The sequence below is a fragment of the Condylura cristata genome, unplaced genomic scaffold (genome assembly GCF_000260355.1).
Source record: "Condylura cristata isolate star-nosed mole 26May11 unplaced genomic scaffold, ConCri1.0 scaffold00045, whole genome shotgun sequence".
NCBI lineage: Eukaryota > Metazoa > Chordata > Mammalia > Eulipotyphla > Talpidae > Condylura > Condylura cristata.
In genome coordinates, this window is record NW_004567146.1 from 917,046 (window position 1) to 944,031 (window position 26,986).

The window sequence follows — 26,986 nt, forward strand, 5'->3', positions numbered from 1 at the left end:
AAGTGACTTAAATTACCCTGTTAGATGATAAGCTCCTTGAGGGCAGAGCAGGAACAATGTCTCACTTAACTTTGGAACACCAAAGTCTGATCCAAGGCCTGAGGGATCTCATTAAGTTCAAATCTGTTCATTCTTTCAGTAAATGTTCCATGCCCATCTAGGACATAAGCCTTCCATTCTTTAAGGAGCTTAAAATCCATTTTATACTCATCAAAATAATGAGGAAGACAGACCAGTGGTTTGGAGCACCAAAAGCTGCATCCTGAGGGGGCAAGATGGTTCTCAGAGAGGTAGAAAGCCCTCAGGCAGGAGCCTAACAGATAGGTTCAGTGGCCTCAACTCCAAGCAAAGGATCAAGGGACAGCAAATGACTGGAAGTAGGGAAGGGCAAAGTGGCCGGGGGGGAAAAAGGAATTTAGGAAAACTGAAGTTTTGAGGCCAGCCTCTTTTGGAGGAGGAACATTACCCACAGATTCCCCCAGCACTGTGTCTCTATTTCCTTCCCCTCTGCCAGTCCACATCTAAAACACAAATCTCTGTGAACTGACCTATGCCATACTCTCAATAATGATGCTACTAGAGAACTGATACAACCTTCCCTCATTTAATCTGTAGAGCCCCTTACAATAATAGCGTATTTGTTTGTATCCTACTACTACGAGTAGTAGGAAATGGAAATGAGAGAAACCGAGGGATATGTTAAGCCTGGACTCAAACCCAGGCCTTCTGGCTGTTCTTTCCTTCCATTATACACTCTGTATCACATACTGTAGAACATTCTGTGGGGCTCCACCTGACATTTTAGATTTGGATAGTCAAACAAAGGATCATACTCACTGCTATCTCCAGACAAACAGGATGGGAGGACAAACAGGATGGGAGATAAGGAAGCACTTATGTTTTTTGGAAGAGGCCATGGAAGGCTGTGGAGTTATTTATATTTATGTGAATGACACTGTCCAATACACTATGAGGAATGGTGTCAAAGGGCATTTCAATTAACCAATTCTATACACAACCATTTTCTAGAGAAGGAAAAGTGAAAACACTAAGAAAGCTAGAGAAGCTCCCATATGGAGGACAGGTGGTAAAAAAAAAACAGCAAGGTGACCCCACATGGTGCAGCAGACCTCTCCTATCCTGCCTACTGCCTCCCTCAGCAGAGTACTTTTAGTCTGGCCCACTCTGTCTCTGGTGAATCCTCTCACCCCCTGCACCTCTGGCCTGTACCCCATACTTATAAGCATCAATAAATATTTTTTTAAAAATTAAGATCATACAGGGAAAATGAAGAGTCAAGTAGATAATCTGATCCCTCTATGAATACAAACTCATAGAGGGATGTAAATTAACTACTGAATTAACTACTGAATGTAAATTAACTACTGAACACCTACTGTATGGAAGACACTGTGAAGTTACACAGAGGCACAACTCATGCTCTTAAGGAATTGGCAGCAATAGGGAAATGGATGTAATTATTGTAATCATAAGTTCATGCACCACGTTTAGATAGGAGTAATTTACCCTGGGCAAAAGAATGATTCATTTTAACTAGGGAATCTAGGAAGACTTATGCCTTCCCTGGCTTATACCTTGACTATGAGAATAAATTACATGAGCGTAGCAGGCTGGAAGAGCACGAGCACTACATGAACACGCAGTTAAGAGTAACTGGAACGCAGAATGCATTAGATATAGGGCAGAATGTGGCAGGGTAATTTAATCAGAATCAAATTGGGAAAGGACCCTCCCTGGCGGCCCAGTGGGTTAAAGCACAGAACTAAGAGGCTAGTCGCAGCTGCTTCAGCATGAGTTCAACCCCCCGCCAGGGAAGTGACCCCATGGCACAGCTGATCTTTCCTGTCCCAACTACTGCTCCCCTCAGTTTATTTCTATCAAAATCCACCTGTTCTGCTCCCAATCTCCAGTGAACCCTCTCTCACACCCTATACCTCTGGCCTGCACCCCAATTCAGTAAGCTTAAATAAATCTTTTTTAAAAAATAGAAACAAAGACAGAGCAGACACATTCATCCTCTAGCAGCCCATAAGGATTCTGAATAGCCACGTAGTGCCCCCTGGTGGCTATGTGAGATCTCTGCTCCTTTAACATCAATTTAGTACTTGATAATTACTGAATTTACTAGCCTCTCTTGCTGATCAGGTTACTAACCACATTTCTAATTGACTCTAGTCCAAGACCCTCAAATATCTAACAAGCCACACAACAGGAGATCATACAACAGATGAGCAAATGCTAAATTGGTCAATTCTGAGCTGAAAACAGAATACAGACACTTGAAAGGTAGGCTGACTTAAGAAATTGAACAGCCATTTCTTTACCCTAAGGTTACTAAAGAAGTTATCTGTGGGCCTTCCTTGGTGGCACAACAGGCTATAGCCACCAAGTTACCGCACCACCGCAGCACAAGCTCGATCCCCAGCAAGCAGCTGACCCATACGGTGTGGCAGAGCTCGTCTGACCCGCCCACACTCCTCAGCAGCAGCACATGTGCCTACTCTGCTCCTCACTCTGGTGAACCCACTCACCCCAGCACCTCTGGCCTTTCCCAGTTCGGAGTGCATAAACAAACATTTAAAAAGTTACCTGTGGCCCTCCCTGGTGGCGCAGCGGGTTAAAGCACAGCACTGAGAGTCTAAACCCACTTCCGCATGAGTTCGATCCCCGCCTGCCCCGGAGGAGATCCACATGGCTGGCAGACCTCTCCTGACCCGCCCGCTGCTCCCCTCAGCAGTGTACTTCGTTCATCTGCCCGTCTGCTCCCCACTCTGTCCCTGGTGAATCCTCTCACCCTCCGCATCTCTGGCCTGTACCCCAGTTCTGTATAAATAAATAATCTTTAAAAAAAAAAAAAGTTACCTGTATCAGAAACAAGCAGGAACATATTTAAATATTTAGAAATCCCAAATTAAGGGATTGATGTAGTATCCAAGGATCTTTTGACATTTAGCATGTAAGACAGAGAAATCAGGTATTAACATGACCAATTACTGTTAAGTACTAAAGCAATTTGAGTGTTAAGTCCTAATTAATTGGATAATTCTGAACACTAATCCAATACAATGAGGTCATTTGTATGGCTATAGGTAACACAGGTCTTGCAATTACCTTTCTAGCTAACTTTTCCTCACTTTGACGAGGACACAGAAGAGGCTACTGAGGCACCAACCAATCTAAGAATCAAGTGTTGCTGGTGGGGTAATCCATACTCACCTGAGCTTTATCAGTATACACAGAAATGCTATCAGATAACTCTAATCTATTACTTTACTTTCTCAAACTCATTAAATTTACCTCTCAAATGCCAATCAGGGCTACAGGCTATCCAGAAAACACATCATCCTCAACTAAATACATAATGTTCTTGCTAGTTGCAATTTTAACTCCTACTCTTTAATTCATAAATGGGAACTTCTCCAAACACCAGCACTTCCACAGAGAATTAACAGCCATCTGTGATCTAAGAGAAAATAGGAAGATAAATAATCCTTACACCCAAGAGGCCAAACAATTTTTATTTTCAAAAACAACTTTATTCGTGACACATATTAAAAAAAAAACTCCCATCCCCTGGAAATGAGCTAAAAAAATAAACAAAATCCACCTCCCACCTCCCTATTCCCACTTCCTCCCATTCCCTCCAAATAAAAGGGAAAAAAAGGCAAAGAAAAAACAAAACAAAACAAAAAAACTGAAAAATAAAACAAACAAAACAAAAAACGGCCCAAAACCCCCCAAAACAAGGTAGTGCATTTCCCCAAGGGGAAGGGAAATTTACACTGGAGCCGCTGGGAGCGGAACGAAGATCTTCCGGCTACAGAAACCTGCAAAGAAAGACACTCAAAACAGAAAAAGAAACACAAAAGGAAACAAAATAGATCACCAGGCAATCTGGAGGGGCAGGGAGCCGGAGAAGAGGGGTGGAGTGGGTGGCAGACCTGGCAGGACAGGAGCAGGCAGGCAGGAGGGGACTGTGAAAGTTAGGGAGAAGTTGGAGGGATGGTAACAAGCAGAACAGTTTGGTGTCCTTCCAGAGCCCTGGGTAAAAAAAACCCTACCACCCATGCCCACCTACCCTTGAGCAGCCCCCAAGGGGGTGAAGTGGGGCAGGGAGACATGGGGAGCAGCTTGAGCAGTTGAGACGTGTCCATGGCGAATCCCCAGAGTGAGTGGCAGCCCCTGCCCCACTCCCTGGGCCTTCCCCTACTCCCAAAGCAGGCCCCTCCTCAGCAGTTAGTTATGGGATTCTCCCCCCTTCCACAGTATATCTTTTTTTTTTAAATATATTTTTTTTCCATCAAGGTCATCTTCTGGTTTTCTTTTTTTTTTTTAATTCTTTTTTTTTTTTTCCTTCTTTCCTCTTTTTTCCTCTCTCTCCTCCTAATACACACTTTTTTTAGTAAGGGGAATACCATGATGTCGCTCTAGCCCGGCCCCTGGAAGAAAGAAGGAGAGTTAGGTGTTAACATGACCACTAGATAGTCCAGTACAAGTCCCTCCCCATGGGCCCTTGCCCCAGTTACTGTGAAGGGAAGGGGAAAGAAATTTCCAAGTGTTCTAAAGCTGACCCCACAATCCCAGATATAATGATACACCTGGCAAATGGCGGGGGGTATAATGAACCAATTATCATCAAACAATGGCAATAAAGAAATGCATCCAAGATGGGGAGGGAGGGGGGAAGAAAAAAGGCCTCATGTTTATCCAGTTTTCAGTTCTTCACAGCTCTTCAAGGCCTCACCCCTCACCCCCCAGACCCTCCCTAATTCCTGGGAGCAGATAGGCAGATCTTAAGAAAAATTCAAAGGATATACCTAGCCTGTTTATTTCAACATAAAGAGACACAAGTCAAGCAACATTGTGGGCATCTGACTTAGCCCGTGAGAAAGTTAACTTATGCAAAAGATGGGCTCAGTTAGGAGTAAATATCTCAATATCCTCCCACAGGCTGCTGAAGAGATTAACTAGTCTCCGGTATCCTTCCAAGGGAGGTTCAAACTTCTACAACTGCTTAAGTCTGGGAAAAGTAACAAATGTCCAAGCAGTGCTTTCACTGCTGAGGCCCTGTTCTTCCTGATCTTCTATATGAAAAAGACCTTCACCACCACCAACTCTCAAAGAGAAAAACAGAAACAAACAAAAAAAGCTGGAGGAAAAAGCATCTCTCAGAGCAAAGTGGAGCAATCCAGCCTTTATCACCAGTTCCAGCTCCAGAAAAAGATGAGACTGGCCTCCTGGCCTGGCCTGCAACTACCTTCCTCACCCTGCACAGGCAAGTCCCTGGTAACCAAGGGCAGGGTGGTTAAGGGAGGGAAGTTCCTCAGATCAGGAGAGAAGGAAGCATACTGGGCTCATGGGAGGCGGGGGAGAGGAGCAGCCCATCTATCCTGACCTGTAGATGCGACCCCGGGGCCTGCTGCTAAAACCACTGTAGAATCGAGAGCGGGAACTGTTGTAGTTGGTGGTCCTGGCACGGTATCTCGCTCGTGGGAAACCCCGGTCTGTTGTGCTGATGCCTGGTCTGTTGGTTCGTTTTGGGATCACCTAAGAATGAAGATGCACAACAAAGAGGCTTTGAGGGGCAACCTGGAAAGTGTTTATAGAAGCACAGCAGCAAGGGAGCATGGAGCTTACCTTGATTTGTCGTCCTCTAAACAGGGACTCATCTAAAGCCAGGGAAGTCCTCACTGACTCTTTGTCTGAGAACTCTATATATGCAAACCTGAAAAGAGTAATTGTCTCTTTATCTGAGGTTGCAAATACCAGCTCATAGGTCAAATCCAACTTGCAGGCACACTTTGGGTACAATGTATTCACATTTTTATCATCACAGTTTCCAGCTACTCTTGGAAAACTATAAAATATGGCATACAAGGCTTGGATTTTCACATAGCACCACCTGGCAAAAGAGAAGTTGCCCCTTCACTTCTCACTGACAATCTCACTCATACTTCATCTTCATTTTCACCTATACAACCTCAGGAAACATTTATGCTTAATTCATGACATACGTGAACATTACTGTCCTATCTTAAAAGACAAAAACCGGGCCCCCTCCTTGGTAGTGCAAACAAGTTAAAGCACAGCATGTGAAGCTCTCCCAAGCTACTGGGGCATGAGTTTGATCCCCAGCCAGGAAGCTGACCCACAGGGGGTGGCAGACCTGTCCTGGCCCGCCTCCTGCTCCCCTCAGCAGTGTAGTTCAGTACATCTGCCTGTTCTGCTCCCGTCTCTGGTGAATTCTCTCACCCCTCCTCACACACAAACCTCCTGTACCCCAGTTCTTGTATGCATGAATAAATCTTAAAAAAAAAAAAAAAAAGACAAAACACCTGTTTCAAAAGCAACATAACTTACTATTCAATATAAAATTTAATTCACCTATTTTTAAACTGTGATTAAAATCACCTTCCCTGGCCCTCCCTGGTAGCACAACTGGTTAAAGTGCAGCACTATAAAGCTGTCTGCGGCCACTGCAGCACGAGTTTGATCAACTTGGTCCACATGTTGCGGCAGACCTTTCCTGACCTGTCCACTGCTGCTCTTAGCAGTGTTTCAGTACTTCTACCTGTTATGTGCCCCACTGTCTAGTGAATCTTCTCACCACTGCCCCCCCCACACACACACCACGTACCTCTGGCCTATACCACAGTGTGCATAAATAAATAAACCTCTTTAAAAATAAAAAACGACCTTCCCTACTTACCCTTTGGGATGGCCACTAAATTTGTCACAGAGTATGGTAACACGGTTGACTGAACCACAGCCATGAAAGTGTGCTTCCAGCTCTTCTGCTGTTGCACCATAGTCCACCTGTGGAGGTACATTTCCCACGTACTGGGTAAACTCCCATCTCAACAGGTAGCCTGCTTAGCTGAGCCATCCATATACACCATGGCACATCAAATCTGGATCTTTAAGGAACCAATCTCTTTTTTTTTTCCAACCCCTGAGCCTCTCTGATCTGGAGTTGGAAAGAAACCCAGAAATGCTGATCACTATCACCTTTTACCTCCTCCCAACACTCCCTCCACCCCCCAAATCCACTACCCATCCTGGAGATGTTTCTTTCAGGCGCCTATTAAATAATGCTCCCTAGTCAAGAGTCTCTCCCAACCCCTATCAGACCCCAAGTACATACATTGCCAACATAGATGGAACGGGCATCAGCCTCCATCTTCTCCTCAATGGACATGATCACTGGGCCAGCTTTGAAGAAAAAGAATCGTGGCAAAAAAATGCATATTTTCTACTTGACCAATATATACTGCACCACCATCAGTGAAGGTAAAGATTTTGCACTATCTAGAACTGTATCTAACACATGGCACGTGCTCACTGAATATTTGACAAATTAAGGAATACATTAATATAGTCTTAAAAAGTCAAGAAAACAGCACAGGAATCAAATTAAGTCTTCGTTGAATAATTCTGGTTGAAACGACTTGAAAAGTGAACAAAATTGAGTGTGCTTAATTAAGATTAAAGGGAAAGGCCCCTGCAGCTGAGCAATTTCTTTTAGGACTCATAACTAAAGGGTCTCCATCTGAAGGAAGAACTATTAGACTTGAAGGTCAAATGCCAGTTGGCAACCTCCACAGAGGTTGTCTACCTCCACAAAGTCTGCAGAGGTAGACTAAGAACAAAGAGCAATACACTTGTAACAGGGACAAAGGAGGGCGCAAAACTCCCTCACCAAAACACAGGTTCTGTCTCGCAAAGGTCAGGAGAACACACGATGGACTCTGACCGTGGCACTGTAATCGCTCACTCAAGCAGTTCCCAAACATTTAATCCCACCCAGCCCGTGCTCCCACAGCCCTTCCAATCCGAAGACCTGGCTCCGCGCGCAACCGCCAGTTACTAACCATTGCCTGGAGGTGGACTCATATTCATCTGCTTCTCTACCTCGTTCTGTAGCTCCTTTAGCTTCTCAGCTTCTTCCTCCATCTCCCTGACTCGAGCTTTGATCGCTTCCAGCTCCTACAGTAAGTGGGGAGGGTATGGAGAAGAGCTTAAAAGGAACCAACGCAGGGCTGCGCCCTGCTCCTGGCCCGCGCGCGGGGCCAACCATACCGAGCGACTTCCTCGCCCCACGCGAGGACCATGAGGTAAAGAAAAGCAAGCTACCTGCTCTACAAAAACGCTAGGCGCCCATAATGCCCGAACCAACCCGGCTGGGCCTCTCCTGGCTGTCGAGGATCCGTCCCCGGCCCGGCCCCAGCCACGTTATTCCCCGCCCACCCCCACCCCCCGCCTGTCTCCCGCTCGCCTAAGCTCGGGGCCTCCCGTGACCCGCCCGGTCGGTCGCCGGCCTGCTCGCTCGCCCTCCTTCCCTCACCGGGTCCTCAATGGCGCCGTCCCCCGGGTCACCCTCGATCAGTCCCTGCTCCTCCTCCTCCTCCTGGCTGCCGGGGGCTCCCGAACCGGGCCCAGGGCCCGGAGTTCCCGGGGGGGCGCGGGGCCGGGGCGGCTCCTCTTCAGGCTCGGGCTCCGGCAGCAGCTCCCCAGGCTCCAGTTCCTCAGCCTCCAGGCCGTTCCCGTAGTCCCCTGCGCCCCCCGGGGCCCCCTCCCCGGCCTCCCCACCGGCCCCGGGCACAAGATGGCGCCGCCGCCCCGGCCCGGAGCCCCGACCGCCCGCAGCCCCCGCTGCTGCTGCCGCCGCCGCCGCCGCCGCCATCGCCGCTCAGACTGGGGCCCGCCGCCCAGCGATTGGAGAACTGCGCCTGCCACGCCGAGGATTCATTAGTTAAGCAGCCTGCCCGTCATCACGAACTAGTATCCCATTGGGGAACAATACTTGGCAATCAAATAAGACCCCACCTCTAAGGCGGGGTATTGAGCCAAACTCTCAAATCCCCGTAGGGGAAATCGGGCTGTCAATCACACACGTCCCACCTCTTCTCAATTCCTTAGGTAACAATACCGCCACGCTATGACGACAATCCTGCTTCTCCCCCGCCTACGGGAGGGTCCGCGAAGTATATCACACTCGGTGATTGGCTGCTGGCTAGGCGAGCGGAAAAGACCAGTCTTCCCGAGCGTTTCGCCGTTGTGGCCCAGTCTCAGATGCCGATTGGCTCGCGAGATTCGAAGAGCTGACACGTTTGGTGACAGGTGAATCTTGGTCCCGAACGGACTGCCGGGCTTCCAGCAAGGGAAACCCGAGGTCATATGACTAGTCATTAGGGGGCGCCATCTTGAAACTGCTCTTTACTAACTTCTGAATTGTTGAAAGACAGACCCGAACGTTGCCGAGTTTTCCGGAAACTGGTCTCCTGACCTGGATAGCAGCAGTAGATGGGATGCTGCTGGAAATGAGGGTTCTGAATGTACTGTCCAGGAAGGACGGTCGCTTTCCCCCTCCAGATTAATTGGTACCACCACCAACCAGGTCTCTCAAACCAGAAAGCAGGGAGGAGTCCTCGTTTTAGAGCTATCAGAACGAATTCTGTTCGTCTGACTTCTTTCACAGGCATATTTTCAAAGCCCTCTGTTCATGCTCGTTTCAGCCTGTTTCTTTTAGACGACTTGCTACAGCCCCCAAATAAGTCAGTTTCCATAGGCACTGCTCCACCCCGCACCACTATCAAACCGAGCTGGCTGCCTTTTTCAGGCCAAATAAAATCTCAAAACTCCTTACCGTGGCCTTAGAGATCACAGGTTCAGGTTACTTCCCGAATGTTGTTTCCACTCTCCGCGTTCCAGTAGGTGGACCCACACCCAGGTCTGTGCCTCTATGCATACAGCCGCTCTTCAACTAGACCACAGCAAATCCCTGTCTCACCTCCCATAAAGCCTTCTACTAGCCTCTCCTCCCCTCCCAGGGTTAGCAGCCCTACCTGTGCATTTAATCTTTTTGTGCTTCATTTCCTTACTAGGTTATGAGTATTACATGAGAGGCTGACTCCTGTCTGTATTTGCATCTCCTCTGTGGGGCAGTATGCCTAGCACATAAATACTTGTTGACCAAAGGATGAACTGATTGGGGATCTGGGTACCACCCTTCATCTTCAGGGCTTCCCCAGATCCTAGGCCCTCCTCAGGCCACCCAGAAGAACTTCTCTGGGTAGTAGATTCCCACACCACTGAACTCTGCGATACCAGTGAAATATAGCCCAGGAAGGCAGGGTTATCCATATTTTAGTCGTGGTCCTACACATTTATTAAAGAGGAACAAACGGCGGTGCTAAGTATGCAAAAGGGTTATTATAACCAAATCAAGCTACAACTTAAGACCTAGAGTCACATAAGCCCAACCAGTTATTCAGCAACCCTAACAGATGCCCTGAATGCTGGGGCAGAGGGATCTGGACAAAAGGAGGTACCTATTACCAAACCAAAAGTCAAAAACTCAGTGTACCTCCCTCTCTTCCCCTCACCCTTGCTTTTTCTCATAAAGCCTTACCTCAGAATCTGGGCAACTTGGAGCAGTGTCACGGTTGTTTAAAATGTCACTGAGAATTACTTCATCAGTCAGTTTAGCTTCAAAGGTCTTGAGAAAACCAAAGCTGAACATGAAACACCAACGCAAGCTATAAAAGATTGTGAGTTCGCTGGAAGAAAAATCTTTTCTATTGATTTTTACCCAATCAAGATTTTTATTGGCACCTAATTTAAATTAACCAAGTTAACAAAAGGAATTGTGATTTTTTTCATAATGCCTTTGAATCCTAATTTTGCTGAGCATATGTTGATAAAAGGCACTATCCTAGATTTCTTATATTTTATTGAGTTCTAACAATAACCTAAGAGATAACTATTTCCAAAACTATATTCTTTCTAGGGAGGTGAAAGAGTGAACTAATTTGCCCAAGTCATGGCACTAATTTGAAATAAGCAGGGAATTCAAAACCAACTTTGACAGCTCAGATAAAAATTACTATAAGGTCTCCTTTAATATACAATAACTACATATAAATGCTGCTAAAACTGAGGGGGGGGAACTAAATTCTAACAAATATTTAGGCAAACTATAACTAGATCCAGTTAAAGATTATGCACCTGTTGAAAGGTCTACAGAGTGTGATAACATGCAGTAATAATTGTTGTTACATCAAATTGTATGGAAAGTATGATTAAAACTATGTATATCTGATTTAAAAAATACTTGGGTATGGGGGGAAAGGAGCAAGAATTAGTGCAATCTTTTCTCTAATTTAGAAGTCTATATCAAAGTTTTTTAAAAAGTTTAAATTCTTGGGACCTGCCTGGTGGCACAGTAGGTTAAAGCACAGCACTATGAAGCTATCAAAGCCACTGCAACACAAGTTCAATCATTGGCCAGGGAGATGGCCCACATGGCACAGCAGACCTCTCCTGACCCAAACACTGCTCCCCTCAGCAGTGTATTTCAATACATTTGCCTCTTTTGCTCCCCAATCTCTGGTGAATCCTCTCACACCCTGGACCTCTGGACTGTAACCCAGTTCTGAATGTATAAATAAATCTTTTTTAAAAAGTTGAAATTCTTGACCCAGTAATTATATTTCTTATATTTTGTTCTAAAGAAATAACCTAAAAAATGGCACACAATTGAAATAAAGGTGTTCTTCAAAGTGAAAATATGTAAACAACTTGAATGTCCTCGTGGGCACTTTCAAGAAATTATTGTACACACACAGATGTAACTTTATATACTCAATATGCCTTCAAAACATTTTTAATGACAAGGAAAAATGCTTGCAATAGAATGGTAGGTAGCAGTATACAAAGCTTTATATACTGTATGATCATAAAATACAAACATAGATAAAAGGTGGGAAGAAATATGCCAAAATGTTAATGGTGGTTTTCTCTGGGTAGTAGGATTGCTTGCTGTTCTTTAAAATCTTCTATGTTCTGTGATTTTCCCATATCATTGTTTTTATTTAAAATAAACACTCCCAACTTCCAAGCTTACTCTATAAGACATAAAATTATTTCTACAAATATCTAAACATTACTGGTGACTTGTAAAGATAATGCCAAATGGGACTGTAAACTGTAATGGCGGGGCACCATTTTATATATATACTCCCATTGCTGTCACTGTGTACTCAATACAGTCTAACTAAGGCAGCATATAATAACCTATTTGCCTATTCTTGGTGCAAAGAGAACACCAAAGAATTAGTTGGTTTTAAAAAAAAAAGTATGTAGTGGCATGACATTCATCCATTATGAATGTAATTTTCCTTCAACCTATCAAGGTCATGGAATTTTGGGCAAACTGAAACGCAATAATATTGTGCCGTACAAGAAAGAAATATCTGTTCATGGAAGTAATTGGTCAGTGAAATTGAGAAAAGGAGAATTAAACCAGGGCATCTCCAGTTCTGTTCAAAAGAGGTAGTTTCCTTATTAGAGACCCTAAATGCTTGGCTTCTTGGCAGTTTCATACTTATTGTACCTCCTACTTTGAAATGTTTACAGGCTACATACAATTAATTCTCTATAACCTAGAGCTACACTGTTTACTATGGTAGACACTAGTCACATAAGACTTGAAAGTAAATGAGATGTGCTTAAAGTGTCAAAAAGGCAGAACTTAGTGCTAAAGAGACTGTAAAATCTATTAATTGTCGGTCAAAATAATAGTTTTTATATATTGAGTTAAAATGCCATTTAAATTGCTTCTACCTGTTTCTTTTTGCCACCTTAATGAAACTTATCAGAAAATGTAAAACTGCAGATGAGGTTTGTTACTATATTTCTACAGGACAGAGTTGATCATCATGGAACCTTGACTACTTACCTCTATTTTGGAGCTGACCTCAGTTATCTTCTAAGGCCAAGTGGCCCAGTCCATCTTAACTCCCTAGCCTTGAGTGGAAGTGGGTGAACATTTAAATGAGAAGGAAAAGGACTTGATTGGGCTGCTTAATTTCCATTCTGCATGGCTAAGTTTTTTTGAACTGCTCCAGATATATTTTTTTATTAAAAAAAAAAAAGTTAGAAAACACAAACATCAAAAAAGAAAATAAAGTCTACCACCCAGAGATAATCACTGATATTTTGGCATACACACCCTTCTTATATAGAGGCGTGTGTGCATGTGCAAAATGAAACCATACTGTGTATTATTTTCTAGTGTATTTTTTTACTCCCATAAGACAAAAACATCTTTTCCATATCAGTAAAAATCTTTTTTTCCATTTTTTTTGAGACTAACTCAAGTCACTTTAGAAATGACTTCTATTTAGTATTGAAATCTATACATACATGTTCCCAATTCCACCCTAATGAATTATTTTTCTTCACAGCATTTGTCACTTTGTAACATAAAATTATGTTGATATTTTGTGAAATTGATTTACTTGTTTGTTTCCCTTACTAGATGGAAATAAGACCAGGGACTAATTCTGTGTCTGTTTCTCTATTTCATTGCTTCCCTATTCTTCCATTTAGCACACAGGAAGAGGTTTGAATGTTTGCTGCATGAATGAATGGGTAAATGAATAAAGAACTACATAGAACTCCATTGTGTTGTTTTCTGGTATATTTTTAAATACTGTTAACTTATTTACATGTCTGCATCCATATAGAAATATATAGATCTACATTTAGATACAGACATCTCCTATATCCACTTTTAAGGCAACTTGTAAAGTTTTCAAAGGCTCTTCACCTTATCCTAAGTAAAAATATCCCTTTTGCTAGAAATTTTAACTAAATGTTGATCAACTTTTATCAAAAAGATGCCATTTAAAGTTACAACATTCATAGCGAATTGTCTGGCGGGCAAACTCTCTGCTTAGTCTGTCCACTTACGTCTCAAATTTAGGCCTGTGTTAGTCTATCGCAACATAGAGCATATTTAGGGAAACTGATGAGTCTAAGAGAACAAGCTTAGAACCCACCAGAGCCCCACTTAGTGTTTCTATAAGAAACAGTGATGCAGAACTCAACATCATATTTGCTGTTGGGTATAACCTGCGTTATTCAGTGTCTTCTCCGTAGAAAACTTTTGCCCACCTTGAGAAACAATAGCATTTCTAGTATCTCCCAAGAGGAATGTAATTCTATGTTTTCCAGTTTGTTTTAGCTGCTCAGTCTCAGTTAAATTCATAGCCTAGCTTTAGCATTTGAGAATACTGCTTATAGAATACATTTCTGTGTATTAATAATTGTCCCTTTGCTGTTATCTTATTGTAACATTTCAATTTGTCCTTCATCCCCTGACTTTAAAATTCAACCTTTTCCTATTATTTTGTGTGTATTACAGTAAGATGTTGCAGATGTTGTTTTTTTGGAACTTGGCAAAAATAAACCAATCAATCATTCAATCAATCACAATGCAGCAGAGATGAATGCATTAGCTACATCATAGCCTGATATTAACTCTTTGGTGCATCTAATTCTCTTTCCCTTAATGTCTATTTTAATATGGTTTGCCCTATAGATTTTTCTACGTAGAGAATGGAATGCAACACTAGATTCCTCTAGGCAGAATGTTTTTCACTATAAATTAACATATAAACCCAAATACCTTTTCATTGCATTGGATTATACAAAGATTTTTGCTAGAAATTTAAAATTACAAACACTATTTCTGTCAGGCAGGATTCTGATGAGGTCCTAAACTAGAAATACAGAGGAGGGATAGAATAATTTCTATAGATTTCATCCAGTTTAGCAGTTTACATTAAAATGGCTGAAACCAACTCTCTCAAGGCACCAGAAAAGAAAGCAGGGGCTTCATTTTTGCCTAAAGTGGTCAGCAGGGTATTGGGGAAGAATGCTGTTTATCACACATTTCCAATTAGTGGCTGAACCATAGTTGGGGACTTAACTACCACCACACAGATTTTTGGTAGGTTGTCTTTGTTTTTGGCCACCCCAAAATAGCATATATGCATACCCTCTTAAGGCTTGGGTTGGCATAGATGGAGTTCTTGGCTTTGGGCATTTAGTCAGGGTGGGGAGATAAGCAGCAGCTTTTTTTTTTTCTTCTTTTTAATTCTCCACACTTTCACAAATTCCAATTACCCTAGTTCTTGCCCTTAACAAGGTCATGAAGAGAGCGGCTCAAGAAATGCCCTGGACCCCGGACTATTCAGTGTAGAAGTCACAAACCCTGCTCAGTCCTTCTCATTAAACTTCTGGGCTTTATTTTATTTTATTAATACGACCATTACATATTACACAAAAATAAAAGTCAAATGAACTTGGTATTTATAAATTATTAAATAAAAATACAGGAATATATATTTATATTTATAGAGCTTTTTCTTTTCTTCTAAACTAACCAAATCTGTTCTCCCGCCATTTTATGATTTAAAAAAGTAAAATAGTGTATGCCCTAGAATAAATGGGAAGTGGAATTAATAATTGCAGGACCTAGTTGCCCTACTTCTGCTCCTTCCTTGGCCTAAGCAAAGTCCTATTTGTCCCTTGGGGCTCTGGAGAGCAACAAACACCCTCTTCACCTATTTAATCTCTGAAAAATGGCAATTAGATTATTTCCCTTATTTAAAAAAAAAATGATTTAAAAATTGGGAGCCATACTCAGCCTTCTTGGCCAAGAGTTAATCCCAAGGAACTATATGGCTCTAGAAGAGAGTCTCTAGTTTTCCCTGACAGAAGAGTCTCTGGGGTTTCCATTGCCCCTCAAGGTAAGAAGGGCAAGACAGGTCAAAACTGCCCGCTGTGGTCCCATCCAAGCTACGCTTCTGGGAATCCAAACTAAGCCCTTTACCCTTTCAGAAAATAGTCTCTCTTCCCACCCAGGTGTGCAGGCCTCCGAGCAGGGCATTTTAGTGACCTGACCACGGTCCCTGCTGCCCTGATTCACAAACACCCCCAGGAGAGCTATCCAGCATAGGCATTCTGTGGTAGAGGGCCGGTGGAGGGTCTGTCCCGAACCTCGGGGCTCACGGGCTCCAATTTGGAGCTCATGGTCTAGTCAGTGGTTTTCCAACTTTTTTCAGCAGCAACCCCCCTTAACGCAAATAAAATCTTACCCTGAACCCCGACATGTAAGACAGCTATGAGGGGGAACTGTTCTGGTTGAGGGCAAGCAAGTAGCCCCGCCCACAGCGCCCCTCCCTCCCTCTTCCACAAGGACTCCTGAGGCAAGCCCTGGGGAACTTCAGGGTTCTGCCAAGCAGTTTGAAAACCACTGGCCTAGTTCGTCCTGAGCAAGTCAGAGGCCCCCCCTCCCCAACTGCTTGCCACAGACCAGCTCTGAGTTTCTGGAATCAGCATACTCATGACAGACCACGTGGCGCATGCAGTCTACTACCTCCCCTATAAATACCACTAAAGAGTGCAGCCCTCTCTCTCAAAAGTAAAAGTCTGGGCTGAACACCTGAGGCCAATTTTGGTCCCACAATCTAGTGAGTACAACTAGGTTGCCACATTCTGGGACCAAGTGACAATCTCTAAGAGTCAACCATGGTCTAGCTAAGCTCATCAGTGCTCACGATCAAGGGCAGGGTTCTAGAGCACTCTGTCTGAAGTCAGCATTGGAGAGCAGCAATTTTAGCACCGTGGAAAGTGCAGCAGTGAGGTCTGGCTCAGGGCGTGCATCTGGAGTGAAGTCATTTCTTTCTCAAAAGAAAAGGCTATAATCTGAATCTGTTCTAGAGGACCGTGAGCTCTAAAGTTAACATCCTCAGACTCTGAGTACAGACAAGTAACACCCATGCAAAGAGCGTGGCTTCAGAGAAAATATAAATGCTTCTATAGGGCATGGGAGGTGCTCTAGAACCCATCCACCTGGCCCTTGATAAAGCAGCACCAAGCCCACAGCACAGAATAGGCCAGTCACATGTCACCCGCACACCCATGGGTTCAGAGCTGGAATGTTCCTCTCAAAGCTTCAACAGTCTCACTGAGGCACAGTGCAGGACCCAGACTATTCTAGATCAGCATTGAAGTCCACACACTCCAAAGGAAAATTAGAGCCCCAATTTAGAGTTTACATTTGGGTATAGAAGGTCCCAGAGATAGGGAACACTTTAGGCACCAGTGTGCCCCAGTGGGAGAGGAGGGCGGCAGGCAGGTCCAGCTCCCGAAGCCTCTACCCACCACAGGCTCCGCAGCCCTGCCTTTCAGTCAGAGCCCAGGAGGCAGCAGCAAGTGCGTGATGCACAGGGAAGGGGATGATGAAGGAACAAGGCCAGCTATAGAACTGCTTTCTCTCCAAGCCCTGCTAACAACTCTGCAAAAAAGGGCCCAGAGCCTTCTGTCCAGATACAGTGTTTCTCACTTAGCCTTGAAGCATAGTGGGAGATAAAGGAAGGTGGAGGATGGGGGGGGGGTAGTGGGGAGAATGAGGGAATGGAGGGGAGGGAGGAGGCGAGTATGGGAAGGGAGGGGAAAGTACGGGGTGGGGGGGAAGGGAGGATGGGACGGAAGGGCAGAGAACTGCCCCTTGTTCTTGCCACCGCAAGAGGGAATGTTTACTCCTTGAAGAACCCACCACCACCAGGTCAGACAAGCAGCCAGCATGCAGAGGGCACGCGTGCACATGCAGACATGTGTCCAAGCAGCCCAGTCTCACAGCCACTCTTCCTAGGAGAACCCTGAGCTTCCATTCCAAGGGGATGTGCCTTCTGTGTTTTCCCCAAATCCCACTCATCCAACGGAGACACGAACCCTTGGCTCGGCCTTCCTCAGGGCTGCAAATCAAGGTGCCTCCTACCTACAGGCATGACCCTCCCACCTCCCCCAACCCTGGAATGACTCCATCTCCTGCCCCTGCCCACTTTCCAAATACATTCCCCAAAGTCTCCATCTAGTGCTTCCAACTGCCTGCCTGGCACACCCAGTTCTCTCATACACTTCCCTATCCCCTAACCCATCCCGTCCCACGCCCATCCATTCACCCCACTTCTTCCAAAGGCATTTCTCTGTTCTGTTTCTGGTCTCATGTCCGCCAGCTACAACCTAGGCCCCACCTGGCTCTGGACTTTCTCACTTGCTAGCAAAAAAGGCCCCTACAGTTACCAGGGCCCCCAGTGCCACGGCCCCTGTCAGCACTGTCCTCACTGAGGCCCAGTTCCCCTCCCGCAGACGCCGAGCCTCCTCCAGGGCCCCGTCCCCGTATAGAGCTGTGAACTCCGCCTGTGGGAGAGAAGGGAAGTAGGAGAGAAAGAAGGAGAAAGGGATATCAGGAGAGGAAAGAGTGGAGAAAAGAGGAGAGGAAGAGTTCCAGTTCCATCCACTGCAAACACTACCCACACACCCAGCTCTTCTCCAGCAAAGCTCTACTGGCTGTACGCCCCTTGGCTCCCCCGTGAGCTCCTGGCTCACTTGCCCTCTCTTCAAGCAAACCCTATCTTTTCCTTGGCCAAAAATCCTGCTCAGAACTGGCATCCTTCGCCAAGGCTGGCCCGAGCCCACCCCTCCCTGATCCTCATCCCCCTCCCTCATGCCACCCGCTCAGGTGGAAAAAGTTCTTGTGGCTGGATGCCATTTCCCTGAGGTACTCCCCGGGTACTGTGTATTCTGTCCCATCCAGCAATGACTACCTGGCAGCCCTGGCAGCCCTGGAGGGCAGAGTCCAGGATGATGCCCATAGTAGGGAGACCCAAATAAAATAGGGAGCCTCAGCCCTTACACCTCATTCCCAGCATAGCTGCCCCAGCCTCTCACCAGAGCCCCATCTCCCCACTGTGGCCCAGCTTTGCAGAGGGATGTGCAGAGCTGCAACTGAGAAGCTTCTTACCCAGCCCCCACTGCTGTGGATCCAGTCGGCCAGCCGCGTCTCCAGGTAGGCCACCATCCACTCCTGCACTTGTCCCACAAGTGGTTCCATCTCCTTGTTGACACTCTCAGCACACAGCGCAGCTCCAAAGACAAAGAAGGCCACAAGGCGGCCCCAGTTAGGGCCCCCTTGGAAGAGTTCATCAGAGACTTGGGTGAAGCGTTGCTGGGCTGAGCCAGGGGTCACATGGAGCTGGGCTGCCAGATCAGAGAAGGTGCGCCGAAAGCGGGTCTCAAACTCATCTCCAGCCGCCCGCATAGCTTGGTGCAGCGGGTCAGCTGCTGGGCCCTCCCCAGGGCCGGCTCCACAAACATAACCCTTCTGCCTCAGCTTGTAGCCTACAAAGTCTGCCACTAGAGCCCGTGTGTCTGGGGCTGAGGCTGGGGTCGCCATCCGGGCGGCTGTAAGAGTCAAGGGTGAAAGACTGGCATAAATACATAATCGAAGAGCCAGAAGGGGCATTTTTCAGGTCTGGCCAACACGGTGAGATAGGAAGGCAGGTGGGAGTTAATGCTCGGAGACCCGTGGGCAGGGGGAGCAAAATAAGGCAGTGAAGTCACAGAGAGAGGCCAGGGCATGATGGGCTGGCCGCTAAGTTTGAAATATGAAAAACATTTTTAAAACACTTTAGATTCTTTCCCTAAGACAGTATCAGCAATGGGATACCCCTACCCACCCCTTTTCCACAGTGCATGCCTTTTGGGCTAGAGGAAGGGGCTTAGGGCCTGTCCCAGAGGTAAGACATGAAGATGTTGACAGAGGCACAAGATGCGGAGGAGACAGGGCTTAAGGGAAAGGTGGGCGAGCCAAAGGGTTGCCCAGGACAGAGAAGCAAGAGGACACTCACCCAGCCTGGACGGCAGCTCTTAGGACCCAGCGCTGGTGGCAAGGAGCCCCCAGCTGAGGCCTTTCATCCTCCTGGCCAGCGTGGAGCCCTGGGAAGGGGAGGAGGAAATCAGAGCTAGGCTGAGATGGCAGGGATCAGGATCTGCCCTGAGAAAGGCTGGGGTTGCAGCTCCCGGGCCCGGGCCCCTGCCCCCAACGCTCTACCAGCTGTGTGGCCGAATCCATGTTTAATGACTGTCCTCCCGGGAAACCCAGGGCCAAGGGCTTCCTGCCGACACCATCTCTACTCCCGGCTCCCCCAGTGCAACCCAAAGGCCCAGCTCCTCCCTCACCCCCACCCTCAGCCTGTTTCCAACCCCGCCTGCCTGCCTGCCAGGTTAGGGATCTCACGGGTCAGGCCGCTGCTGGGATCCGGGGCCGTTTCCTGGTGCAGGAGCTAGGAGGGAGGGAGAGAGGGAGGAAGGGAGGGAAGGAAGGAGGGAGGGAGGAGAAAGGGGGGGCGGGAGGGAGGGCCCGGCGCCGGGTGATGATGGGGCCCAGAGATGCGTCCAGAGAGAGGGGCGGGGCTGGGACGCAGGCTTGGGAAGGGCCACAAGTCAGGAAGAGACAGGGCCGCTGGAGACCAGGAAGAGCTGGGTGGAGAGGGCTCTGAGGGTCGGGCAGTGTGCCGAGTCTCCAGGCTGCCCAGAGAAACTGGCTGGGCCTCAGAAAAACCTCAGAGCAGATTCAGCATTTCCAGAAGGTCTCTAATATTCCACGTACTTGCTGAACTTTTCCAGTCCTGAAGGGAGTACCTGGAAAAGAAGAGCAGTTCCCAGTGCTTTGGGACCTGCCAGCCGGTGCCTAGCTCTTGGGGGGCTGGCAGATGTGACATGCACACCAAAATTCCACATCCTCTTCTCAGGACCCGTAGCCCGGTGGTGTCTTTGTGGATTGGGGCCTTAGTCAGGCACCAGGTGAGCAAACTGAGGGGAGAGATGTCACAGTATGTAGGTTCTCACCTGTACTTAGTAATGCAAAATGTGACTCAAGCTAAGGGTGAAGCTACAGGGCTTATTTACAAAGAGAAGACTAGGATAAAGAAAGAGCCGTAAGGCCACAAATGGCCAGCTGTCCTACCTCAGATAGTGTCCAGAGTGTCCAACCAAAAGCTGCTTGCACAAGACAATGTTGTCTCTCCACTGAGAGCCTCAAACTGGTGGCACAATGGTAAGCAGTGAAGAATCCAGCTAACCTGTGGTGGCCTGGGTGGTCACAGGTAGCTCTGCTAAGGCAGTAGCATGACAGCAATCTGAAGGCCAGCCCAGACAGTTCTTAGAGGGTGGGCCAGAGGACGAGAATTCAAGGCTCTCTAGAGGTGCAGTACATAGGCCAGCAGCAATCCTGTTGGGTAAAGCTGAAGCTAAGATCCCTGCAAAGAACTCCCTGAAGCCTCTCTGGAGCTGACTGAAGCCTCAGCTTATATCCCCTGCAGGGCACCTGCCTTTTCAAACCTGATTGGTTCATTTTCAAAATCAGCTGTTTCTAAGACTTGATAGATACCCGCCCATGCAAATTTGAACTTAACTGATGCCACTGGGAACTTAAACCTGATTGTTTTCAAAACCAGTTCAGGATTCAAGATGAAAATCCCTGCAATGCATCCAACCTACTGCACACCATCCATGCCAAAGCTGGACAGGCAAGTTCTACTGCATCTGAATGGCACCAGCCAGGTTTAAACCTGACGCTGCATCTTCAAAACTATTTTTTCCCCATTTCTTTTCCTCCTAAATACAAATGCAGCTGTGCAAGGATCAGCGATCAAACCCACCTGCTGTGGTACATAGCCCAGGCCAATGCTGCTCATCGTGGCAGGGAGGGGGCCTTCGGAATATCAGGAGCCAGGAGAGTTATTCTTTTTTTTATAACTGATTTAAGAGTGTTTATTTATGCATACAGAACTCGAGTACAGGCCAGTGCAGGGGCGGTGAGGGGATTCAACAGAGTGGGGAGTAGAACAAGCAGATCTACTAAAATACACCACTGAGGGGAGCAGCGGGCAAGACAGGAGAAGTCTGTTGCGCTATGTGGGTGAGGTCCCTGGCCTGGCATCAAACTCATGCTGCAATGGCTGGACATAGCTTGCTACTACTGAGATGTCACCCCTGGCCCAGACTGATTTTCTTTTTAATTGATTTTACCCAACACATGAGTTCATTCCCATCATTAAAAAAATTAAAAAACTAGGGCCCTCGTGGGTGGTGCAAGGGGTTAAAGCACAGCACTATGAAACTATCTGTAGCCACTGCAGCATGAGTTCAATCCATAGCCAGGGAGGTGACGCACATGGCTCAGCAGACCTCTCCTGTCTCACCCACTGCTCCCTTCAGCAGTGTATCTTAGTCAATCTACCTGTTCTGCTCCCCACTTTGTCTCTGTGGGTCCTCTCACACACACGCCTCACTTCTGGCCTATATCCCAGTTCTTCTATGTAAAAATAAATTTTTTAAAAAACATTAAAATCTATAGAGAAAAATACAAGTTCTCAATGCCATCTCCCTCCTTGAAAGTTGCTGTTTATCCTTTCAGATTGCAGTGTATATACTTATCCACATACATGTCTATTATTTATGCATGTCAGGATATTTACACAGGGCAGTTCACACAGGGTATGAAGAAGCCTAACTACAGCTGGTCCAAATGAAGGCACTCTCAGGCATTCAGCCCACACCAGCTCTCACAGCTGGCACTCCCTCCAGCATTGCTGAAGAGAACTCCAACCAAAGGTCAAAAAAAGTAACCAAATTCTTTGCCGCTTGTTCCTTTTGCTTCTACATCCTTTTCCTCCTGTCCAACCCTAGGGATTCCCTGTTCCCTGCCACTATAGTCATAGGAGAAGCAATAATAATACTGTAATAGTAATACTGTAACATTTGAAGTCTTATTGGTGTTAGTGAGGAAAATAACACTGTGATGTGAAAGCTTACTGTGTTGCTTCTTGAAGTCAATCCTTCATTTCAGCTAATCAATGTTGAAAATAGCTATGTGGATGGATGCTCGCTTGTAGAATAAAAGATTAAGTGAACTTTAATTTTTTTTATAAACCTAAAAAGTAGACATTTAACTTGAAATAAAAGCACTTTTAAGTCTCAGTTTAGGGTGAGTGAATAGAACAGACCTTTTTAGGCCTCTGTGGCTATCACCTGAAGCCTTGCTCACATTAATGCAGAAGTGCTTGGGAGGTGGGAGCAGGACATCGAGCCTGATTGTGGACACCTGGAGCATGGGTGTGGGTGTGCATGAGCGGGCACACTGGAGCTTGGGGCCTGGTACAAGCGCAGCATCACTCAGAGGAGGGAGAGGGCTATGGGAGGCCTGCAAGAGAAGTGACTACAAAGGGGTGAGACCAGGGCCCTCCCTGATGGCTCAGCGGGTTAAAGCGCAGCACTGTAAGCTAGTTGCAGCAGCTTCAATGCGAGTTTTCAATGCCAGTTCTATCTCCTTCCTCAGAGGTGACCCACATGGCGCAACAGACCTCTCCTGACCAGCCTGCTGCTCCCCTCAGCAGTGTACTTCATTGATCTGCCTGCTCTGCTCCACAGTTCTGTATGCATAAATAAATAAAAACAAGGAGGTGAGACCACAAGACAACTCTAAAGAGAGCAAAGAAAGTGTAAAAGATTTGCTGGATCCCCCCTGCCTGCCCTGTACCTGCTTCCTGACTAGGCCCAGGATCCAAATATATTTGCCTGCCCACCCATTTATTTCTAAGTTCTGTGAGAGCAGAAACTAAATATTATTTACGTTTATGACCTCGTGGCCTAATAAGCCCTCAGTAAATGCTGACAGAATAAATCGCTCAATGCCTCAGACCACTTAGTGAGCAGGCCCACTCAGACTTTTGAAGACAACTGCAATGTTTGTGTAAGAGACAAAGGTTGACTTTAAATACGGTTTAATGTTAGTTTGAGCAACCAGAACACAACTGCTAGACCAATACAAATTACACCTGGTCCAGAGACACCTCAAGGAATTCTCAAACCTACATCACAGAGTTAAGGAATGGCCCTTTAAACCATTGACAACCTCTTTTGGTAAAAGGCAACAGAACTTCAATGAAGGACTTCAGGCCAGATAGGTCTTGGACCTTGTCTATTCTTTCAGTGATACAGCTTAACCAGAACAAGGAAGATAGTTTTTTAAAATTTTTTTTAAAGATTTATTTATTTGTGCATACAGAATTGGGGTACAGGCCAGAGGCTCAGAGGCGGTGATAGGCTTCATCAGAGGCAGAGTGGGGAGCAGAGCAGGCAGATCAATGAAGTACACTGCTGAGGGGAGCAGCAGGCTGGTCAGGAGAGGTCTGCCACGCCATGTGGTCACCTCCGGGGCAGGCGGGAATCGAACTCATGCGGAAGTGGCTTTAGCTTCTTAGTGCTGTGCTTTAAACCTGCTGCACCACCAGGGAGGGCCAGCAAGGAAGATAGTTTTAAACGACTTGGCAAGAACACAAATCAGAATATCATTATTTTTACACACAAAGGTGTGAAAAAATACGTTCACTAAACATGGAGTAAAACATGTATGAGATTATGCGTGTATAAAATAAAAATTTAAATTAAAGCTCTTTTTTTATTTTTTTTTTTAAAGATTTATTTATTTGTGCATACAGAACCGGGGTACAGGCTGGAGGCTCAGGGGCGGTGAGAGGCTTCACCAGAGACAGAGTGGGGAGCAGAACAGGCAGATCGACGAAGCACACTGCTGAGGGGAGCAGCGGGTGGGTCAGGAGAGGTCTGCCACACCATGTGGTCACCTCCGGGGCAGGCGGGAATCGAACTCATGCGGAAGTGGCTTTAGCTTCTCAGTGTAGTGCTTTAACCCGCTGCGCCACCAGGGAGGGCCCATAAATTAAAGCTCATTTTAAAAATGAGTCCTGGCTACACAGCATTGCTATGGTTAATGCTACAATTACAATGCAAACAGGAATTAACTGAATGATAAGAATATGTCTCACTGTATATTTGCAACTTTGTCACTTATTAAACTATCCTGCTGTTTTAAATTTAGAAATTCCTAATATTCCCCATTTCAATACACTGGAGATATTAACTATTAACAATAAATGTTTAGGGCCCTCCCTGGTGATACAACAGGTTAAAGCACAGCACTACGAAGCTGCAGCCACTTCAGCAAGAGTTCCATCCCTGGCCAGAGAGATGACTCACATGGCACAGCAGACCTGTCCTGTCTTGCCTGTTGCTCCCTTCAGCAGTGTACTTCAAGCCAGTATGTCTGTTCTGCTCCCCACTTACAGAACCAAATGGATAGGGACCAGATTCTAAAGTCATAATGATGAGGTTCTAATCCCAGCTTCTCCATTACCTATGTGACTCCGGACAAGAGTACTATCTCCTCTCCCTTCATTTTCTTACCTGTAATATGGCCATATTATTTCCTACTCCTATGATGGCTGTAAAACCCATACAACTGTACCAAGCACATTGTATCCGCTATATAAGATCACTAAGGAAGTTAGAAACAACTAAACTTTTTTCCCTCCACTAGTGTAGAAAAAGATGGAGAAAAAAAACCAGCTCTGAGCTCTGGGAACTATAACTGTCCTGTTCCAGCTGCAAGAGTTATGCGCATGTTTATTCAGATTGCGGGTTTACTATGTGCTAAACTAACCATGAATCAGACACAACCTCTGCCCACAAAGGGCTTTCAGTTAAATGATAATCCATCTTTTTTTTTTCTTTTTACAAATGAGAAAACTTTAATCCAGAGGAATTATGCCAGAAGCTAGGTCTCTCCGCAACTGTCAGTTCAGGTATCTTTCACCTACTCCTTTGAAGGCTACATCTGTTTCTAGTTGAGACTACCTAACTGACCGACCTCCCTTCGCACTGCCACCCATCTTCCAATTGGAGCATAGGGTTTCAAAAAGACAACTTGAGCCTTAAAGCTTAAGTAACACGCAGGGCGTTTTGAACCTTCCCAAGCAATAAAAGGAAAGGTTACTCCCCGCGTTAACTCTTTCCGTGCTGGGGAGATTTGTGTCGTTAAAATTAAAGAGAAAAAAAAAAAAGCAGAATGGCCTCACTTAGGATGCAAACAGGAGTCCCCGCCCCCTGGTGCTGCTGCAGAAGCAGCAGCAGCAGCAGCAGCAGCAGCAGCAGCAGCAGCGGATAAGACAGATGGGGAGCCACCTGTCAGAGGGTTGTGGGCGGGGGCCCCGGCCTTCGGACCGGAGGGTGAGCGCCGTTGAGCGCACGCTCAGAGCAGACAGCTTGCAGGAGGCAGAGGTGGTGGCCCAAGACCTGGGGACTGACGGCTAGGAGGGAAAGGTGGTCACCCAGCCGAGGCAGAGATACGGGAGGTGGAGGATTCTGGAGGTGACAGCAAGGAGAGTACGCAAACGGGAAGGGCAGCTGAAGCGGGTCCCGCGGCTCCCGTGTGGACGCCGGGCGGGCAGCAGAGAGGAAGGGAGGGCGGTGCGGCGGAGCTGCAGGCAAGACCCGCCGGGGCGGGGGGAGCCATGTCTCGCGAGCGGCCCCCCCGCACCGATATACCCCGCAACCTGAGTTTCATCGCCGCTCTGACCGAGCGCGCTTACTACCGCAGCCAGCGGCCCAGCTTGGAGGAGGAGCAGGAGGAGGAGCCTGGCGAGGGCGGGACGCGGCTCGGGGCCCGATCCCGCGCTCAAGCTCATAGCCGGGGCCGCCGGGCCCGTTCGGCGCCTGCTGGAGGCGGAGCAGCCCGGGCGCCCCGCAGCCGCAGCCCCGATACCCGCAAGAGAGTGCGTTTCGCCGATGCGCTGGGGCTGGAGCTGGCTGCCGTGCGCCGCTTCCGCCCCGGAGAGCTGCCCCGGGTGCCTCGCCACGTGCAGATCCAGCTGCAGAGGGACGCCCTCCGCCACTTCGCGCCGTGCCAGCCCCGCGCCCGCGGCCTCCAGGTAGGCGGCCTGGCACGCCCCCTTCCCTGCCCCCACCCGGCCGCGGCGGGCGTTTGGGAGTGGATTTATCGAGGAACACGCATCTCCATCCCCAACCCCGGGCTGGGCCTCGCTCGTCCCCTGTGGGGTTCCTCATCGCGAGCGGCTCTGGCTGTCTCTCCCTGCTGGGGCCCACCCCGGAAGCCGGGACGCCGGGGCGGCCTCTTTGACCCAGCGCCTAGCCCCGCCCCGTCTCTCCCCTCTCTTCACCCGGGCGCCCTCCTCCCTCTCCCTCTTTCACCCCCCCCAGGAGGCGCGCGCCGCCCTGGAGCCGGCCAGCGAGCCCGACTTCGTCGCCCGCTTGCAGGCGCAGCGCATCTGCTTGGAACGCGCCGAGGCGGGCCCGCTGGGCGTGGCCGGGAGCGCGCGCGTGCTGGACCTGGCGTACGAGAAGCGCGTGAGCGTGCGCTGGAGCGCCGACGGCTGGCGGAGCCAACGCGAGG

At 47.3% G+C, this 26,986-nt stretch overlaps 3 protein-coding genes across 4 annotated transcripts in view; 1 reads left to right on the forward strand and 2 right to left on the reverse strand.

The window, feature by feature from the left end:
• Nucleotides 1-3,513: 3,513 nt before the first annotated feature.
• PABPN1 (poly(A) binding protein, nuclear 1) lies at nucleotides 3,514-9,797 on the reverse strand. Its single transcript, XM_004694637.2, has 7 exons — nucleotides 8,366-9,797; nucleotides 7,893-8,007; nucleotides 7,166-7,233; nucleotides 6,731-6,837; nucleotides 5,659-5,746; nucleotides 5,417-5,568; nucleotides 3,514-4,460 (listed from the first exon to the last, which is right to left on the reverse strand). Exons 1-7 carry the CDS (start codon nucleotides 8,702-8,704, stop codon nucleotides 4,421-4,423), a joined length of 909 nt encoding a protein of 302 aa, XP_004694694.1. The 5' UTR covers nucleotides 8,705-9,797; the 3' UTR covers nucleotides 3,514-4,420.
• A 1,721-nt stretch (nucleotides 9,798-11,518) lies between these two features.
• BCL2L2 (BCL2-like 2) lies at nucleotides 11,519-20,039 on the reverse strand. 2 transcript variants are annotated; one of them, XM_004694638.2, is made up of 4 exons: nucleotides 19,955-20,039; nucleotides 19,566-19,653; nucleotides 18,680-19,119; nucleotides 11,520-18,075 (listed from the first exon to the last, which is right to left on the reverse strand). In XM_004694638.2, exons 3-4 carry the CDS (start codon nucleotides 19,109-19,111, stop codon nucleotides 17,926-17,928), a joined length of 582 nt encoding a protein of 193 aa, XP_004694695.1. In that variant the 5' UTR covers nucleotides 19,112-19,119; nucleotides 19,566-19,653; nucleotides 19,955-20,039; the 3' UTR covers nucleotides 11,520-17,925. The 2 variants fall into 2 exon arrangements, with proteins under 2 accessions (XP_012589527.1, XP_004694695.1); XM_012734073.1 differs by lacking the exon at nucleotides 19,955-20,039 and having other exon boundaries at nucleotides 11,519-18,075; nucleotides 19,566-19,578.
• A 5,841-nt stretch (nucleotides 20,040-25,880) lies between these two features.
• The window catches only part of PPP1R3E (protein phosphatase 1, regulatory subunit 3E), a gene marked incomplete at its 5' end in the record, with an annotated part of 5,529 nt that continues 4,423 nt past the window's right edge, over nucleotides 25,881-26,986 (forward strand). The window contains 2 exons of the mRNA XM_012733992.1: nucleotides 25,881-26,504; nucleotides 26,794-26,980. Coding sequence (XP_012589446.1) covers nucleotides 25,881-26,504; nucleotides 26,794-26,980 — 811 coding nt within the window. The remainder of the gene's footprint in view (nucleotides 26,505-26,793; nucleotides 26,981-26,986) is intronic.